At 49.0% G+C, this 18,926-nt stretch overlaps 5 protein-coding genes across 5 annotated transcripts; 3 read left to right on the top strand and 2 right to left on the bottom strand.

Moving 5' to 3' along the window:
* Positions 1 to 506: 506 nt before the first annotated feature.
* On the top strand, positions 507 to 4,040 carry N7508_006747 (uncharacterized protein; the record flags this gene model as incomplete). Its single annotated transcript, XM_058464813.1, has 6 exons — positions 507 to 654; positions 722 to 750; positions 798 to 935; positions 983 to 1,330; positions 1,820 to 2,270; positions 2,329 to 4,040. 6 exons carry the CDS (start codon positions 507 to 509, stop codon positions 4,038 to 4,040), a joined length of 2,826 nt encoding a protein of 941 aa, XP_058318666.1.
* Positions 4,041 to 6,936: 2,896 nt separating this feature from the next.
* On the top strand, positions 6,937 to 9,394 carry N7508_006746 (uncharacterized protein; the record flags this gene model as incomplete). The annotated part of the gene is made up of 3 exons (XM_058464812.1): positions 6,937 to 7,473; positions 7,554 to 8,898; positions 8,952 to 9,394. The coding sequence occupies 3 exons, from the start codon at positions 6,937 to 6,939 to the stop codon at positions 9,392 to 9,394; spliced, it is 2,325 nt and encodes a 774-aa protein (XP_058318665.1).
* A 1,111-nt stretch (positions 9,395 to 10,505) lies between these two features.
* N7508_006745 (uncharacterized protein) lies at positions 10,506 to 10,960 on the top strand (the record flags this gene model as incomplete). The annotated part of the gene is made up of 2 exons (XM_058464811.1): positions 10,506 to 10,735; positions 10,834 to 10,960. 2 exons carry the CDS (start codon positions 10,506 to 10,508, stop codon positions 10,958 to 10,960), a joined length of 357 nt encoding a protein of 118 aa, XP_058318664.1.
* A 2,692-nt stretch (positions 10,961 to 13,652) lies between these two features.
* Positions 13,653 to 14,509, bottom strand: N7508_006744 (class I SAM-dependent methyltransferase; the record flags this gene model as incomplete). The annotated part of the gene is made up of 3 exons (XM_058464810.1): positions 13,653 to 14,198; positions 14,250 to 14,415; positions 14,472 to 14,509. The coding sequence occupies 3 exons, from the start codon at positions 14,507 to 14,509 to the stop codon at positions 13,653 to 13,655; spliced, it is 750 nt and encodes a 249-aa protein (XP_058318663.1).
* Positions 14,510 to 15,747: 1,238 nt separating this feature from the next.
* Positions 15,748 to 18,243, bottom strand: N7508_006743 (uncharacterized protein; the record flags this gene model as incomplete). The annotated part of the gene is made up of 7 exons (XM_058464809.1): positions 15,748 to 15,854; positions 15,912 to 16,101; positions 16,152 to 16,526; positions 16,569 to 16,954; positions 17,007 to 17,118; positions 17,171 to 17,685; positions 17,742 to 18,243. 7 exons carry the CDS (start codon positions 18,241 to 18,243, stop codon positions 15,748 to 15,750), a joined length of 2,187 nt encoding a protein of 728 aa, XP_058318662.1.
* Positions 18,244 to 18,926: the final 683 nt, after the last annotated feature.

Raw genomic sequence — 18,926 nt, 5'->3', positions numbered from 1 at the left:
TTCTAATTAAATAGTACTTTTTGAGGCAAAAAGAAATGATGCGTGGTGATTCTTAGGGGATGAGATGAAGAGGGAGAAGTAGATCCATTAGAAAGGATATTACTTTTTTGGCTCATATTCTGTAGGAAAGATGCCATCTATCAAGGTTAGGAGGTCCGATATTCAAATGGAGTGTAATCCAAGGAATGAATCGATGTATAGTTAGGGCAGACCTGAAGTATATCGATCTATACCCCGGAACCCCCGGATAGTAGCCGTGGCTGTTAAAACAGTCATTGGTGTAGCGTATGAAATACCACCAATTAGACTATAAATTCAGGAACTGGATCAGGGCAATGAAAAGGATACAAATACTCAGAACGTCAAGTAATTGGCTGTTGCAGTCTCAACTTGCCAAGACATCGCCCCATTCCTTGGATGACGTCGCACGATTCTGGGGTTTCATTCTTCTTCTCCACTGACTTTCACTTCGGTTCTCGACATTTTTCCTTTGGTCCACCATCAGCATGCCTCCATTTCGCAATTTACTCGGTCGGAAGACTCAGCCGAGCGAACCCGCTGGTTTCAACGAGAACTATCTCTCTCCGAATACCCCCACGCCGATACCAACCCGCAACAGCCAGGATGGGGAACCCACTGAGTATCAATTGAGTGGTATGTCACCTTAGCTTTTGTCGCAGAGATTCTATAGCCCGATATATACTTACATCCATCGCTGCAGTGGTGAATGACAGTGGTGTATATCTTCCAGTATGGGCTGATCCCCTCATGCGCCAGACGATCTCTAACTGCAACAGCCGTCTCCCCCCGAGAGACCAGGTTTCTGGCGTCGATACCCTGGCTCCACCAAATCGTCCAACCATCGAGACCTAGTGGACGAGAATGAGCCATTCTCTATATCTCGGGAGTCCTTCGACTCCTACCGCCGATCATTTGTATGTCCCCGCAAATGGAAGTCGCATCGCCAATACTGAACATTTAGGATATTTCCGCCCGCTCCCCCATCATCCACCCCGATGCCGGCCCCACTCGGACATCACTTGATTCTCGCTTCTCTCGGTTAAACTCGTCATCGGGTGCGCAATCCAACTGTTTCAGCAAGTCCGACACCATGGAAGAAGAAGCCTTCGAGGATGTGGGCTTGAATGACGAGACAAAGCCCAAGAAGAAGGGATTCCTCGCTCGGTTTGGTGACTCAGGCGATGCTCAACAATCCACGGGCAACAAGTCCGGCACATCGACCTTCGGGTTTCACATTCCAGGCAGGAAGCGCGGCCAGAGTGGTGGCGGGTCTGAGCTAGGCTCTATGAAGTCTCCTGCCGCTATTACTGTGACCGAAGACGCCAAATAATCGGCCATGAGTGATGACATCTGATTCATGCGTTTTGATTTATCTAGGGACATCCCCTACGGCGTTCTGGGTGGTGGAGTGATACAGCCACACTCGTTTGGATGGTTATATAGGACTGGGTCCACTTTAATAGTGGCGGCCTTTTCCTGGGAGAGTCTGAAAGACTCGCGTTACTTATTAGCATTTTGTACATCTGTTTTATCTGTTTGTCAAGTTGCGACTGGCATGATCGCGACTGACGTGGTCGCATTGTTCGCCAGTATCCTTTGAAGATCGAATCAGTCTATAGAGCTGAGATTAATAGAGATACTGTACATGACAAGTTACATTTTGATTTACAAGTGAGCTTGACTCCCTATAAATATCTCACTGAAATTATGGAATGCGATGCTATCAACCTTATCGATGCAAACTCTGCAAACACCGGCAAAAAAACTTCCTCCGCCTCCAAAAAAAATTATCCACCAGCACGAGCAGTCTCCGCTCGAACGACCCCATTACTTTTTATTTCAGTTATTAAGCCTACTGAAATTTTCTTTTATAATGGCTGGAGTGAAGCGTGCCGTCGACGGCAGTGAGGAGCGCAATGGCAAGCGGAGCAAGACCAAGGAAGTCTCCGCCTCCAAGTCCAAGTCTGCGCCCGTGAAGAAGTCCAGCTCTGGATCCAAGAAGGACTCGAAGAAGGAATCTAAGTCCAGCAAGAGCGACAAGAAGAAGCCCTCTAAGAAGGTCCAGAGGGAGGATTCCGAGTCTGAGGACGACTTTGACATCGACGACGTTTCCGACGAAGACCTCGATGCCCTTGATGCTATCTCCGAGGAGGATGTTGAGATGGATGATATGAGCGATGAGGAGGAAGAGAAGCCTTCCAAGTCCGAGGAGAGAGAGCAGAAGGATGCACCACAGAAGAACCCCAACAGTAAGTCGTTGTCCCACTTTTTCCGCGGTACTAAGACTAATCGCTCTTCACTTCTCAGGCAATGCCTCTCGCGAATCTCACGCCAAGCAAAAAGCGCTTCAGCAAGAGCGCAAGGCCGCCAAGCCCAACGCCGATACCATCGCCCGCTCCATGAAGCTGTGGGAGCAGCTGCGCCGCAAATCCCACGTGCCGCTTGAGCAGAGAAAGAAGCTTATCAAGGAGCTTTTCGAGATCATCACCAACCGCGTCCGCGACTTCGTGTTCAAGCACGACTCCGTTCGTGTCATTCAGACCGCTCTCAAGTACGGAAACCTCGAGCAGCGCAAGCAGATTGCGCATGAGTTGAAGGGCAGCTACAAGGAACTGGCTCAGAGCCGATACGCCAAGTTCTTAGTCGGAAAATTGATCGTTCACGGCGACAACGAGACCCGCGATTTGATCATCCCAGAGTTCTACGGCCACGTCAAGCGTCTCATCCGTCACCCCGAGGGTTCATGGATTCTCGACGACATCTACCGCACAGTTGCTACTAAGGCTCAGAAGGACAGACTTCTTCGTGAGTGGTACGGACCCGAGTTTGTGATCTTCCAGGATGAAAACGACACCACTTCCGATCTGCCCAAGATCCTCGAAGCCCACCCCGAGAAGCGCGGACCCATCATGAACTACCTGCGCGAGCTCATCAACCACCTGGTGCAGAAGAAGAGCACCGGTTTCACCATGCTCCACGACGCCATGTTGCAATACTTCCTCAGCACAAAGCCCGGCAGCAACGAAGCCAACGAATTCATCGAACTCCTCAAGAGCGACGAAGAGGGTGATCTGGTCAAGAACTTGGCTTTCACCACCTCCGGCTCGCGCGTCATGGCCCTGACCTTCGCATACGCCAACGCCAAGGACCGCAAGCTCCTTCTCCGATTCTACCGTGACACCGTCAAGGTCATGGCCGGCGATTTGAACGGCCACCAGGTCATCCTCGCCGCGTACGAGGTCATCGACGACACAAAGCTCAGCGCCAAATCATTCTTCCCCGAGCTCCTTAACCAGAACGAGGGAGCCGAGGCCCGCAACGAGGAACTCTGCTTCCAGGTCAACGACCTGACGGCCCGTATCCCCGTCCTCTACCCCTTCGCCGGTGACCGCGTCAAGTGGCTGCTACCAGAAGTCACCCAGAAAGTCCTCGAAGAGGTCCGTGAAGTCCGCAAGGAAACCTCCAAGAAAGACCCCGCCGTCCGCCGCGAGGAACTCATCAAGGCCGCCTCTCCCACCGTGCTCGAATTCATCGCTGCCCGCGCCGAGACCCTCCTAGAGACAACCTTCGGTTGCCAATTCCTCTCAGAAGTCCTCTTCGAAGCCGACGGTGACAAGACCGCCGCTCTCGAGGCCGTCGCCGCCGCCGCCAAGTCTCAAACCGAAGCCCGGGACACAGCCCACGCCGGCCGTCTCCTCAAGTCGCTTGTTCAAGGTGGCCGCTTCAACCCAGCTACCAAGTCCGTGGAGAAGGTCGAGCCCGCACTCAACTTCCATGGTCTGTTGTACGCTCAGATCAAGGACGAAGTAATGGATTGGGCGACAGGTGCCAACCCCTTCGTCATTGTTGCTCTGGCTGAATCGGACGACTTCGAGAAGAAGGCTGAGCTCCTGAAGACTTTGAAGAAGAACAAGAAGGCGCTGGAGCAGGCCTCGGCGTCTGGTAAGGAGGATAAGGATGGGAAGAAGAAGCCCAGCCCTACTAGCAGTGGTGCTAAGCTGCTTCTTGAGAAGATTTGATTCTGATTCCATATCATAGCCTGTGTAATTTACGTCTACAAAAAAGCATATTTTGATGATACTGTTTGCCAATTGATATCCTACAGCAATTGATACCGTAGTTGTTCATTCTTATGCTTAGTTCCGATGTATCCCTCTTGCTAATCTTTCTTGTCTCCAGCGAGGTGACTGCGTTCTTAACACAAGCAGCATAAGACTAATACCAACCAGATTCACCCCGACCTAAAAAAAACAACATCCCCACTCCCTATTCTGCGCCAAAAAAGCAACAGCAGCGGCCGCCACCGCAGCGCCAGGGTTACGCAATAAATTCCCCAAAGCAAAAGCACCAGCAGTCTGCTGAGCAATACAAGAAGTCAAAAAGACATTAGAAGCAACGAAGATCCACGACATCCCAAGCCCAATTAAAAACAACATCAGCCAAGGTGATATTCAAGGTATCAATAATCAAAAATCAAACAACATGCCGAAAAAGTAGCAACCAAAACGGCCGCAGGATGAATCCCATACTGAACAAAGAACCCGAAACCTACTAACCCAGCACAAGCAACAACCAACCCCCAAATCAAATTAACCAATCTCCCCTCAATATACATATTGCCCTCCCCAAAAACCTTCACAGCTCTCTTCCATCTCCATTCCGAGCTTTATTGACCCGAGCACCATCGCAAAACCTGCAACGAGATATATAGCCCCTACGGCACTACTCGACCAATGATACATATTGCCCAAGGCAGTTGGGAGTTGAGTTGCGATGCAGATGTAGGAAGAGTACAGGATCGCGGTGTTGATGCATGATATGCCAATTGGTGGATAGTCTGGAATAGATCAGTCACCTTTCTCATAGCTTCAAGCTCAGTCACACCACCTTTGAGAAAGCTATAAGTCTCCCTAGTATTGGTGGACCAAATTGAATAGAAGATTTATGTTACAATATTGATCTATTGTCTCCTCGAGGTACCCTACCTATAAAGGAACAATCCCTACACGCAATTTCCTGTCTTTGGATTTATTTGTCCGCAATTGATACAATAACAACACGGGCTTCACATATATGGGCTGTACGTCTGACCGTATAATTGCGATGTACAGCAAATCTCATCACGGCAACCTGTTTCGGTGCTTCGGAAGGCATTCCCATTTGGTGCGTTCAAAATGGGCTGCCATTCAACAGCAACTACCTGCACAGGATTCCAATTCGCATCGACTTGTATCTCATATCATCTTGGATCAACCTTCATCGCCTTCGAGTTTCGGAAACGCGTATGAACTCCGGGTATCTGGATCAACCGTCATAGTAGGGGCCATTCTTCGTTCAACTGGCATTGGATCTTCTATGGCGGATTTTGATGAGTACTTCACTCAAATATTGTTACATAAAATACTGCTCAATTGACACATCATTTGGACCTCACGAGAGACTTTGACAGCTCTTCAATTGCAGAAACGGCGGTTGATCTATGCAATAGGGAACTACTATTATACCCGCCAAACTCGCGATGAGATGCGGTGGGCAGATCCTATTTTCTCCAAAAAGTATTCTTTTTCACTTCACGCAGACTTTTCATTCGAATTTGCTTTCCTGCCCTCTCCGTGCAAGTCCTCAGATCTTCAAAGGGTCGCTGAAACTCTTCTAGACCGCGGCGAGGAGCTGGCACTTCGGAAGCTATACTCTATTCTTCGACAAGAGCTCGGGGCGCAAATTTGTATAATGAGTGATGGGCACGTCTTTGGTGACTGCAGTAAGTGAATCTCTTCCAAAAAGAGGGTCCTTAATGATGATCGAATAGTCGGGGTAAATGATGACGTGTTTGGTGAATACGGAAATTACTTGCATAGACTTCACGAAATGATTGGAACTTAAAAAGGACCACAGCATCAGATAGAATTTCAGTTGTTGAAGGATATTGTCAGCTCAACACCTGAAGATATTCTTGGGGAAAAGCGAGCACGTCAAATTCATACACCTGAGCTCAATCAAAGAGAGCGACGATGTTTCGTGAGTCTAAATATGCCTATTACAGTCTGTGAATACTTTAAGGTATTGGACTGGTATATGCAGCTAGAATAGTCGTCGAAGCTAAAAACCTTAATATCCAATTTTATATGCTTGTTGCGACGTCGCGTACTCGGAGCAGTATGGGTGCGATCTACATCAATAAGCCTATCATTGCACGAGAAATACTGAGACCAAGTCTACGCGACCTTGAGACTATGATAGAAATGTCTAGAGCGCCGTGTATAGTTAGTTACATGTGCCCAAAATTAAGTCTGGAACTGAAATTAAATTCTCCACAGTGGACTTTGCCAGGGATCGTCGATCTCAGGGGTTCGTCCGGTGTTTGGTTTGTTTATTTGCAAGGGGAATCACAATAAAATGAAATGAAGCTGTATACGGAGGCACATATAACCTGTGGATAGAAATAGACGTAGGTGTCCTTGCATACAGCAGCTATTATCTCTATACGGAGACTACTAGTTCAACGTCTGGGCTTGGCGGGCTATACTCGAAGGATCATTGGCGTGAGACAATCCCAATCAAAGACGGAAATTGGCATTGTGATAGCTATGAAACAAAGATATAGGTAATTTCAAAGTATATCGAAAGCTCAGATGACATGTCACATACTGAGACAATACTATTGGCAACTGTAAATAATAGTGCGAGCCTAAAAGCAAGTGAAACGTGCGAATATCTTCAAAAACCTCAACTCCTAAAGAGGAAATGATCAGGGCGCTAGACCCAAGCCGTTAGGGGCTCAGGGTGACTTGACTTTGTTCTGTGGCTTTGGACTTCTCTTCCTCTATCTCCCCCTCTTTTTTGTGAATTCACCAGGCCCCAGGGCCTGAGAGAGAGAGAGAGAGAATGCCCTCACTCACGCTGCCCGACCCGGACATGATCCTCCCATACGAAGGCGAACGCGAGTCCCAAACCCCGTCTCCACCGCAAATCGCCTACCTGTCGCAACTTAATTCCCGCAACTACGACATGGCCGTCGGCTCACGTCAAAAGAAAAATTTTTCCCGCTCGGCCTGGACACACGAGGATGTGAATGTCAGTCGTAGACTGTCGGATATTGGCGAAGAGCTTTCCCCTGCGAAATCGGATAATTTCGACGAGTCTGGGGGCGCACACGAATCGAGTTCCCCACCTCAGCACGAGGCCGAGTCGAGTTCCAGCTCGACGGTGAGTGCGGGGAGTCGACGCGCTTCGGAGTCGAGGTCACCGCAGATTGATCGTGATATGGCGGCTGCTCAGGCTGAGGTCGTGAAAGCGCAGGCGAGTCTGGTGGGAGCCAGTCCTACCCTGGCAGCAAGCAACTCCGTCGCGTCTGCTGCTGCTGAGGGCAAAGGGCCCGGGGAGGAGTTCTCGTCGGCGATACTGAGTAGTGAGGCGGAGAGGATTCTGGAAAATGCGAAGAAGCGCTTGAATGTATGTGGACCTGGCCTTGTGCGCTTGCGATTGGTCTTACTCCCAGGGGGGAATGGGAATGCTAACATCTCCTGTTATAGCTTATGGAAGGCAATTTGACCCGCGCTCGCTCGACTACGCGTATGACGCCCTCGCCTTCGCCCTCTCCGTCTGGGAACACCCCGATGGGCATGCACCACCCCGTCGGCGGACTGTATCGATCGATATCCCGCACCGATCCTAAGAACTCGTCGCTGCGTCGGCAATCGCTCATTTCGAATCAGGATTCATCGAATAATCGACACTCGAGAGTCCATTCTGAGACGAATATCCCGTCTGAGTCGAGCATGTCGAATGATAAGACGGGAATGTCTCGCTCGGTTAGTGCCATGGGCGCGAGCACTTCGTCCAGTCTTCATACGGATGATCGGTCGTTTCAGTACGAGCCTACGAGGGCATATCTTACGCACCGCGCCTCGATATCTTCTATCAGGCCTCCTGTGCAGATCCAGGAGCAGCCAGCCGAGCCGGAGGCTACACCATCGCCTGTCTCTGAAAGTCACGGCTCGGCAGAGTCACCGCAGGGCTTGGGGATCTCCGATGAGGGATCGAAGTCTAGCCCGGACAGGTTCAGTCCTGTCTACAGCTCGTACGGCCCGCCTAGTCGCGCGCAGTCGCAGTTGCAAGTGCGTGATCTGCAGTATCAGATGAAGGGTCTGCATATCAAGATATCTTCCCTCAAAGTGAAGTCTCAGGAGGATAACCTTCGCAGGCGTAGTCTGCAAAGTTTGCGTACGCCCAGTCCGTTGACGGCTGCTGATCACTGGTATGCCAATGCGCTGGAGCTCAAAGATGGCCGTAGCAGCCGTGGCTCCAGTGCCAGACGCGATACAAGTTCTGAATACGCCCGGCGTGTCTCGAACGGTGGTTTGCAAAACGATCGACGTGCTTCTGGGGATAGTCCTGTCGAGCATCCTGCTGAGAATACATCGAAGAATGCTGGCAACTGGCAAACCCATGGGCCCGAATACGATGACGATCAATCTGTCGCTGGGAGCATGTATGAAGATGCTGAAGAGGGCGGTTATGACGATGAGATCGACCGTGAAGCTCTGGATGAGATCCTCCGTGAACCGCTTGACGACGATCTAGAGGGACCCATCACGGACACGACGCCTCACGAGATGCGTGAGGATGCTTTCGACTACGAGCATTTCATTCTGCACAGCGCCCTAGGCAATTTCGCGCGACCACTCCGCCGCGCGAGCACCAGCTCCAATGGCTCTATTGAAACCACACGCCCGACATACACCGCAAAGCACTCGCGCACCAACAGCGCCATGTCCGACTCGACGGTGGCAACCTTCGCAACTGCAACAGAAGGACGCCCAGATGACGAAGACGACCTTGACAGCGTGATGTATTGGGACCGACGATTTAATCACGGTTCGTTCCCACAGTCTCCCAATGAAGAAGACATCGACACTAACCCTGGACAGAACTACGACATGGACATGTCCACACTCACTCTCATTCCCACCACGGCCCCAGTCCAATTCAAGAAGCCCAAGAACCCGACCGATCAGAAACTCCCCGTGGATCCCGCGCCCACAGCGACAATACTCTCACCCCCGTCGACGAGGTGCTCGCCCCACAGAAACAAACCGGCCGCTCGTCATCCACCGCCGGCACCGCAACCCCAAACTCCCTCGTCTCATCCCTCGTCTCGACTGTGCGCGCAGCATCCAGCACGCCCGTCGCCGGCGGCATCAACGACGACGATACGCAGATGCTGGAAACGCTCTTCGCCAGCCTGGGCAATGTCTGCATGGATCTGCAAGCCATCACGACTTCTCCAGACCCGGATCAGAAGGCTGCACGTGTATTACGGCGCCGGCTAGATGCGGCGCGGAGAGTGTTGGAGGGCGAACTCGACGCTTAATGCTTAATTTCTTTTTTTCCCATATCTATTCCATCTCTGCATTGCGAACGATACCACGATTTATCGCGGGGCGAGATTTACTTTCTTTTTGTCTCTTTTTGTACTTTGTATTTGTTTGGATTATTGTGATACCCAGTGTTTTTGAGGTTTACTTTCTCTCACTTGCTTTGTCTCTTATGTATTCCCTTTTTTTTTTTTTTTTTTTTTTGACGGGCCCCATAATCTGAGGTCTTCTTTCTATTTGGATTCTCAGATTTCCGTCAATTTCGTTCTTAATTATCACTTTAACCCTCTGTATTCCCTAGTATCGCTCTTTGCCGGGCCCCATCATCTGAGCCTTTTTTTTTATTCAAAATTCTTGGGTTTTCGTCCCTTATTCCGGAAAGAAAGAACTCAACTGCAGCTTTCAGATCCCCGGCGCTATTTCCGGAGCTTCATATTATAGGAAGGTCGGGGAGTAACTAGCATTGTTTTTACAGAAATTTCTGGTAGAGGCTTTGATCGTATTAAATCAGGCCAAAATAGACGACATTAAGTGGTAGATATATATTTTGAAGGGGCACCCGAGAAAATGGAGTGGGTAAACAGTTTTGAACGACCATGTTGCTTTTTGCATTCCTGTAGAACTAACCTTGGATTGTTTACACTCATAGACGTTTGTATCCTTGTCATATTTAGACTTAATATCTGACATCTGCCTAACTCACATTCCACTCTATTTACACGTCTCTACTTACTTGTCTTACTTGTATCTACTCTCTATATTCGTCGTGTGTTGTCCCTCCATCATTTCCCCCTTTCTGCCCCGCGCATCCCACCACAGCTTAACAACATCCCGCCACGCGAGTAATACATCGTAAGTCCAGTAAACACGATAAACCCCCCATCCTAGACGCGATACTAATAAAACTCCCCTAACGAAGAAAAGGAACAACTCCTGGAAGTTGTCCCCACCCTGCAACATCAAAACAACACGAAAAAAAAAGGCAGAAAAACAGCCAAACTGAACTCATCCCCAAGAAAAAGAAGGCCAACCCCTGACCTTCGCAAAACACTCTTAAAATCCCTCTTTACGCAAAAAGCCGCCTCAGACACAGGCGAAGAACACGACATGCCCCCAAATCAACCCCTGGCGCAACAGGCGCCCACATCACGCCGCCTGCTCATCTTCCAGGAGACGCGTAACCCGACCAACACAGCCGAAACAGTCTACCTGCCCGTCAACAAGCTAGGCCTGCCAATCTGCGGTGAAGGGCCTGAGCTGCCGTCGATTTTGGAATTGCCGTTGCGCATCTTGAGGGTTTTTACGGAGATTTTTAATCAGCCGAAGTATAAGGGATGGTATGTTATGTTTGCTTTTTTATTTACCCTCACCCTGACTAATGTCAACGTTGTTGAATTTGATGCACATGTACTGATTGAAGGGGATTTTTTTTCAGGGCTGTTCTTTCTGCGGGTCCTTACCATGATACTTCTGAAGAAGGGAAGTTTTATGCTGTTGTCCTGGAGCAGATGCAGCAAGTTGCGGGGGTTCAGCCTGATAACATGATTCAGAGTACGCCTTGATCTGGACCTTGATCTTGTTTTGGGACTGGGACGGGGACTGGGACGGGGACGGGGACGGGGATGGGGATTTGGTTATGTTTGTCTTCTTTTTCTCATTTTGTCTTCGTTTGTATATTATTTTATGCTTCGTGCAAGTATTACCATTAGCATGTCTCCCGATCGATCGCAATTCAACGCGTTGAATTAATCATGTGTTTCGAATGTAGATATACCATCTTTTTGTTTCAATATAGCTAGACGAAAAGCGTTTAGGCTGTTAGAGCCATTGTTCCATCATAGCCCCTCCAGAACTTATCGCAAACAAGTTCATCGTGAGGGGTCGTCTGGTAGTCCATCCATCTAGAATATCATATGCCCCCGATGGACTCAGGTAGTCCTCACAATCAGGTCCTCATGCTTCTTGGAAGGTATCAGCCTGGAATGAAGGGTGGCCTTGGCTATCTACTAGTGGCAATGAATCGTCCTGCGAGTAGTAAACCCCGACAGCCGAGATTCTGGTTTTCGATGGCTCTTTCGTGACTTGTGCGTAGGTACTGGATATTTGGTTGAGGCGTTTGGATATTCATGACTCTTCTTGGGTATGTTTGAGGGTGCTTACTACATCGCCGAGGAGCTGAAGATCTTCTGGGTTATTTGTTGCTATCGCATGGAAGAAGGTTGAGGAGCCCATACGTGCTAGTAACGTGGCCGATGCTATTTGAAGCCATGGGGAAATACACTTTTGGCATAGATTCTCGACAAACTCCAGGTCTGTCGTAGGAAAATAGAAGTATGGGGCGACGTGCTTTGGCAGATGATTATATTGGGAATGAGGATACAGAAAACATACTCTTGAACCATTCAAGAATGGGAGTTACTAGTGAAGTGGGTAAAAGCTTCATATTTGGAATCGAAAGAGAGGTCGAGTGGTGGAAACAAGGGGCCGCGGAAATTCCGTGATGTCAAGGCATCGATTCACGTGGACGAGCCCGATGAAATTGAATGGTAGATGCTTTTGAAAGAGGTTTCTGGTGGACTGGCATCGACCTTCTATCTCTTGTATGGTAATAGCTTGTATCTATATCTCTATTCCAGAATGATTGTTGCGAATATCTTCAAGCTTAACTGTCACAACAACGGTCAGAAGTCCGTTTACATGCTCATCTTCAAATTTTCTAATTGATTTCCCTACAGCTCTCGAGAATGGGCAAAGGTGTTTCAAAATAAAGGTCAAGTCGTGGCTCAGAAAATGTATGAAATAAAACACTCACTGCGACGATTTCATATAGAAATCGTCTAGTAATTCATGGCACTGTCAACAGATTCATGTCCCCTATTATACGTAAGATAAGGGCGTCATTTGAACAAAATGAGGTATTCTAGTCCAAAGTTTTACTCATCAGTACATTTTCCGGCTATGACAATGCTCTTGAATGTGCGGGGAGCTTTTCATGATATAAGTACCATCAACAGTCTCTAGGTTAACGTTGAACAACGAACAACGGACAAAAGGAAGTCAGAAGGAGATACAATAGAATGTAAAGGAACATATACTGAACTCATTCCATTTAAATTATGGAGACCTTTCACCTCCAGTGGCTCTATATATGTGATGTGGCCCTCGTAACTCCCCTTGGCCTTGTTTGCTCAGGGCGACGGGCCCGCGGGCCCAGAATGGGTCATTTCGACTGAACGATCCGTAAAAGGCAAACAATCCCAGTATTTTCTACCAGATCTTCCTTCTGGCAGTGCACCCAAGCAATGTCTTTCTCGAATGCTGAGCGGCTAACGCCGCTAGACCTGATCATGCCAAAGGTCTACATTGCAGCGATATCGAAATTTGGAACAACAGAATCTACTACAACAGTCCAGAACACCCTCGAAAAAGGCCTGGAAAATCTCGCAAACCGGATCCCCTGATCCTCAGGCCAAGTATTTCCAATAACCCAAGAAAACAACAACCCATCTCTCGAGATGCGTTAAAATACACACACACTAACCTTGATCGGCAAAGGTATCCTAGACAATCCATACAAAGATCTATCAGCCACCGGCATGCCTTCATCATACATCCCTTCAGACCTCTGTCCAATCTCGGACATGGTCGAGCACAATCCATTAGAAAAAGGAGCTCCCATGTTCGCCGCGAGCATCTTCCAATTCGGGGAAGGAGAGGCAATCGGTCTGTACATTTGCATGCACCACAATTTTCCTTGTCCTCTGATTTACACGCGGCATCAAATTGATCCTCGATAATTTCTTCGCTTTATAGCTTGAATACTTCAGAGCACCCCTAACACTCACTTTTGATTTTCCCTCGCGCACTTCCATGTGTTTCCCGTTCCCATGGTGCATCAATACTATCAGAGACCGATGGTTTGGGAAAGTTGTTGAGGTGAGGGTTATGTTGCGCCCAGGATAATATGGCTGTCAAGGAAGAGCGGGTGGGCTTTGTGCTACTTTCTTGAAAAGTTGATGCGAAGAAGGACTCTTTGTCGAGTATATCACACCGAATAGACCGACTGTCCACAGACTACACCACAGCGCTAATTGGCGGCCAGGACGATATCGTGGAGGAAAAGCAGTGTTGTTTGAGTTTTATATTATGCCGTTTTATGATAAAAGGGAGCCCAGCTTGTTGGCTACAGATAGCACCACGACATCATTCCCTCCAATCTCTCCATTCAATACTTAGGGTAAAGGGCAAAATGCATCAAGCCTTCACGTCTCTCGCAATAAATCCCGTCGTCCCAAACCTCTCACCAAACATCGTAAACCGAAATGGCTTGTCAAAGACTACATACTCAAATCCCGTCCCTATCCCGGCACCCTCATACAAAGCCCTCGTCTCCCCCTCGTCAAATCCATGCTTCCCAATCGTATTGAACACTTCCCGTTGTTCAGGCTGCAGGGCTTCTGATATATCAGAATCAAACTTCTCCTCGTTGCCCTCATGAAAAGCAGACCCCGGGACCATATCAACCACAACACACACTCCGCCGGGCTTGAGCAGCTCACTGAACGCCTGCAGTAGCTGGTCTGGATCGGCGACGTGGTGTAATGCCATGCTTGTGACTACTACGTCAAAGGGCACCAGCGATCCGCCGGGAGGGGATGTTGTGTCCGGCGAGAGGATGTCATATTGGTACCCTTGCATGCGATCAGGTCCAAGCCCTGCTTCCGCGGCTTTGTTGTACTCCGCGACCATGTTTTTGGATAGATCCAGGCCGATTGTACAGGATGTATAAGACGCTAGAGCCTATATTTTCAGATATTAGATTGTACATTGTGGTGGTTGGTACGCAAGTACCTTGGAGACTGTCCCCGCGCCACAGGCATAATCGAGCAGACGGACGTCGTCTGCTGGGTCTGAATCAGCTAATTTAGAACTGATCCATTTGCGGCGGGTATTGAGTTCGGTGATGGTGCTGTTGATGAGGTCGCCGAAGTCATTTTGGTGGTTAGAGGCGACTTTGCTATGGGACGGCTGTAGTTAGTAGGTTTCTTGTGGTATAGTAATCTAGAGTCCTACTCAAAGTGTTTGCGGTTGGCTTCGGTGAACTCGCTCATTTTGATTTTGGGCTGTATCTGGTATTGAGATGAGACTAGAGTTGCCGGTTCGTGATGATTTATATAGATGCTAGTCGCGCATTTTGAGACTAGTCTCGGAGACTTCGGAGACTTTTAGAATACAGAGAATAAGCCTCCAGACATTGGCCAATAATGTGATAAGTATGCCTCATAATTTACCCTCCCCCCACCCCGGGGGGTATTCATGGCCGATTGATACTTGCGATACAGTCATTCCAGGACTACCTTCATCTAAACTAGTTGACAGGGATTATCTCAGAAAGACGGCAACTTCTTATACTTTACACCAAGGTTTACCACACAGTATCCTGTGTATATGCCGTACACTTGAGGGTCCTCATTGGGACATATCAAATCATGGATCGAAGCTAGATGGAACATACCTTCCTGTACTTGATCCACTTCAGCAGGTGTCGATGGTTTGTATCCCTATTCTTTATTCAACGGTCTGGAGGGAAACCGAATCTATACTTATCATGATGGAATGCGCAGTCGACCTTCACATTCAAACGGTTCAAGGGTACCAGCTATTTATTTGGCTTGCGATAGGGTTGAAATAAAGGCTCGAATAAAACATGTGAATGCTTAAGCTTTTGAGTGCACTATGAATACCTAAGCCTGACTCAATTACCAAGTTCTAGCTCTGAAATATTGCTCCCCGAGCCGGCGTTTATCGTCTCGGTCCCTTTCGGACTACTCGACCGTGCACTAACATTATGATCCGGGAGTTAACATTACTATAAATGCAGAGATGGGCATGAAATAGATAAAAGATAGCATTTCCACTCGATACAAAACTTGACCATAGTGATAAAAAGCCTTAGCTACAAATAACCAAATCCGATCCCACATCCAACCCGAACACCTACAAACACCCCCGAGAAAGAACAGAAAAGAAGAAAAAAGAACAGCCGGGAAACCATTAAGGACAACAGAAGATATCCCCCTTAATCATTTCTTCGCTTGAAAACATTTCTACCCCTACTAAGATATTTCAACTCCGTTTAGCAAATCGGACAAGATGTCCGCGTCCATCTCCATTGGGTATGGGAAACGGGAAGTGTACTCGAACAGATTCGTTGCATGTGTGTTTTGCTGTCGCTATCATATCGTAATGGATCACTGATGGTCGCCAGCGTGTGGCCCTCTTGGCAAATAGTGTGTCTCGGACATTTTGTTTTTCTTTTTTTTTTTTTTTTTTTTTTTTTTTTGAGGGATCAAGTAGCGTTGTTGGGCTCGAGGAGGTTGGCACTGTGGTGGCAATCCAGGGAGCGCGAGTCGGATGGGTCGAAGACGGCGTTCTTGCGCTCTTCGATGTAGTATGCTGTGAAATTGAGTTAGTAAGGAGTTTTTGAGTTGATCGAATCAGCTGTTAACTTACGAGTAAGTTGGATCATGTCAAACCAACGGACAGCCCACTCGTCGCTGCCGTCCACGGCCTTGAGAATGCCGTTTTCGGGACGGAAAGTAGCCTTGGGAGGGATGTGGCGCATGCGCAGAAGCATCTCCAGGATGTCGGAGAAGCGGTCGGACTGGTTGAAGTAGTAGGGAGGACGCTTGTCCAGAGGCCACTGAAAAGCTGTTAGTAGGGATGCAATGGATGTCAAGAGTAACAACATACGCGGCCAGAAAAGTTCTCGTTGTCCCATGAGCGGAAGAGCCAGCAGGTGCGCTCCACGCAGTTCAGAAGGATAATAGCAGTAATAAAGGTATCGAACCAGCCGCACTTCTGGCGCTGAAGAAGGCGACGCTCGAGATCGTTGATGACGAACTTGCTCAAGGCCATGGCACGCTTCTCCATGGCGGAACGCAGCTGGCTGCAGAGAAGACCGTACGACTCGGGATCGGAAACTTCCTCGATCGGCAGACGGCCCTCGTCCGAAGGCTGGGAAAGAGAGTGTAATGAGTTGGGAGGGAGAGTGGGGTTGTAGTAAGTCTTCCAGGTAAGTTCAGTGTCGACAAGGATGTGAGTAGCAACCCAAAGCTCAAGCACACGCTCGAGAAGGATGTCCTGTTCCATGTCAGCAGACGTCTACACATCGAATATCAAGTAACTTGCCTTCTTCTGTTGGTTAATCTCGGCAGCGAGCATCAGGGTAGACTTCATGAAATTCGAAGTCTCTCGCTCATAGAAAAGGTGTGCGTTCTTCTTGATGTACAGCTCAAGCTTGCTGGGAATATCATCGGCATCGGCATCCAGGAGGTAAACCTCTTGAGCGGGGCTAGAGAACTGATCATCACCAAGACCCTGTAGCTGGGGATCGAGAGCAGACACCGAAGCACGGTGGCCCTGCAGTCCACTAAAGGTCATGAAGGAGTTACTCTCTTCAAAGTGGGTGACCTCGATTCGGCCCGAGTAGTGCTCGAACTTGACCTGGTTCTTGATGCTGTTGGTGTCATGGTAGGCAAGTGTTGAATTCAAGTCTGAATTCTTGTCAGACTCATATTTTGCAAGACGAAAAGACCAACGACTTACTGGCATTATAAAGTTCAAACTCGTCGGAAAGGCGAGTGCGCAAGCAGGGATGCTTCCACAGGCGAGCGCTCTCCACGCTAGCGCAAGTGGTGCAAGGGGTATCGCCAGAACACTATCAAAGTCAGTAACAATTCAACCCACGCCACGGATTCGCGAATACGTACAGGCTTCTTCAGCATTCGGCAACGAAGACAGGCACCCTTCTTCCGCACATCCTGAACTTCACGGCGTCGCTCGGCAGTGAATCGGCCGCGCACCTTGGGTTTCATGGGCTTGGTTGAGTTGCCAAACTCATTGACAAAGCCCTTCGCCTGGGTATTCGGGTTCATAGCAATGGGGCGTGGATAAGACGCAGCGCGCTGAGTCGCAGCGGTCAGAGATGGGTCATGCTCATGCAAGCTGTCGAAAAGAAGCTGCTCGTGTGTTGACAACTGTCCACCCCACTGGCCAAGCTTTAAACCATCAGAGCTAATGTTATCGCCATCAATCGACAGTCCCTGGGGAACCATCTCGTTGGCAGAAGCGGCGATCATCGACAGTTGCGACTGACGCGCGTTGGAGGTCGACTCAGGCGACATGGAGGCATCGCCTAGGGGCGGAGACATGGAAGCGGGGTGTTCACCAGGGGTGTGGCTCGGAAGGGCAGGAATACTAGGAGCGTTGGACGATTGAGGAGTTCCTAAGAAATGTTAGCAAACTGTGGGCGTGCGACGATGCACAGTGGAGAAAACAAACCTTCAGCATTTCCGGTGCCTTCGATCTTGCCATCAGATCCTTGCGATTGTCCCTGGAAGCCCTCAGCCTCCAGCGCAGGGTCAACAATGACTGTCTTCCCTCCAGCAGTCACAGACTGAGTGTATCCGGGGCCACGTTTGTTGACATCCGAGGCGCCAACTTGTCGCGACGCTTCGGCAAGCACATTGAGACCATCGAAGTTGGGTCGGTTGGGAAAACCGCCTTCACCTGACTTTCCTTGTTTACCAGATGGTGAATCCTTGTTCGAGTCGCCGTCGGTGAGGTCCGGGAGTTCGTGGAGTCGCAACAACACGCGTTGACGGTCGCGGAGAGGGATGGCCTGGCATTTTTTTACAAGATGGTTGGTGAGGCTGTCAATGCGACCCTTGGGGAAGATCTCCCCGCAGGCTTTGCATGTATGTTGGTACCGATTGCTCGCGTCTTCCAACTTGGGACCTCGGTGGAAGAACTCGAGGATGAGTTGGTTGGGCTTGCGACCCATTTTGCAAGGTGTTGTGGACGTGGTTGATGACGGTTTCACGTGTAAACCAGATAATTGACGAATGTAAAGAACCGATCAAAAGTGACCAATGTCTTGTCTGAAAGGAGCACTGGATCCCACCGAGTTGTGGTGTGTGTATGGAAGAAAGACAGAGGGGTGGGAGGAGGATCGTGCAAAAAAACACGTGCACAGTCACTGGGGACTGGGAAGCCCAGTCCGTGAACCTCGAAATACAAGGCTCAAAGAGAAGACTCGAGACTGAACAATCACAATATCAAGACGATTCAAACGAAGATGTGCGGGCAAAACCTGGGCAGTAGAGGGCGGTCTGGCAATCGCAAGGGGAGGAACACGCGATGGAGGCTTCACCGCACGAAAGGCGGTGATGCTGCAGGGCGGTCACGGAAAGGCGGTGATCAAGATCAAGGAATATCAACTTTGGAACTATGAGAAGTTTCAGGTCTGATGTTGTTGATGTTGTTGATGGGAAGAGAAGTTGGGGAAGAGAGGAAGTCTTAGTCACTTGTGCCACTGTGACTGCTACACTTGTCTCTCCAGAATGTAGGCGAAAAACTTTATGTACATCTGTATGCAGCTATTTTATTTCATTTTTTTATTTTTGGGTATCGGATAACATGAGATCAGCCTTTACGATATATTGCTTTGCATTTGAGTATATATGC

This window comes from Penicillium antarcticum (assembly GCF_028974205.1).
Source record: "Penicillium antarcticum strain IBT 31339 chromosome Unknown utg000006l_segment0_segment0, whole genome shotgun sequence".
Taxonomy (NCBI): domain Eukaryota; kingdom Fungi; phylum Ascomycota; class Eurotiomycetes; order Eurotiales; family Aspergillaceae; genus Penicillium; species Penicillium antarcticum.
The sequence above is the reverse complement of the archived record's forward strand: the minus strand, read 5'-3'. Positions and strand labels throughout refer to the sequence as shown.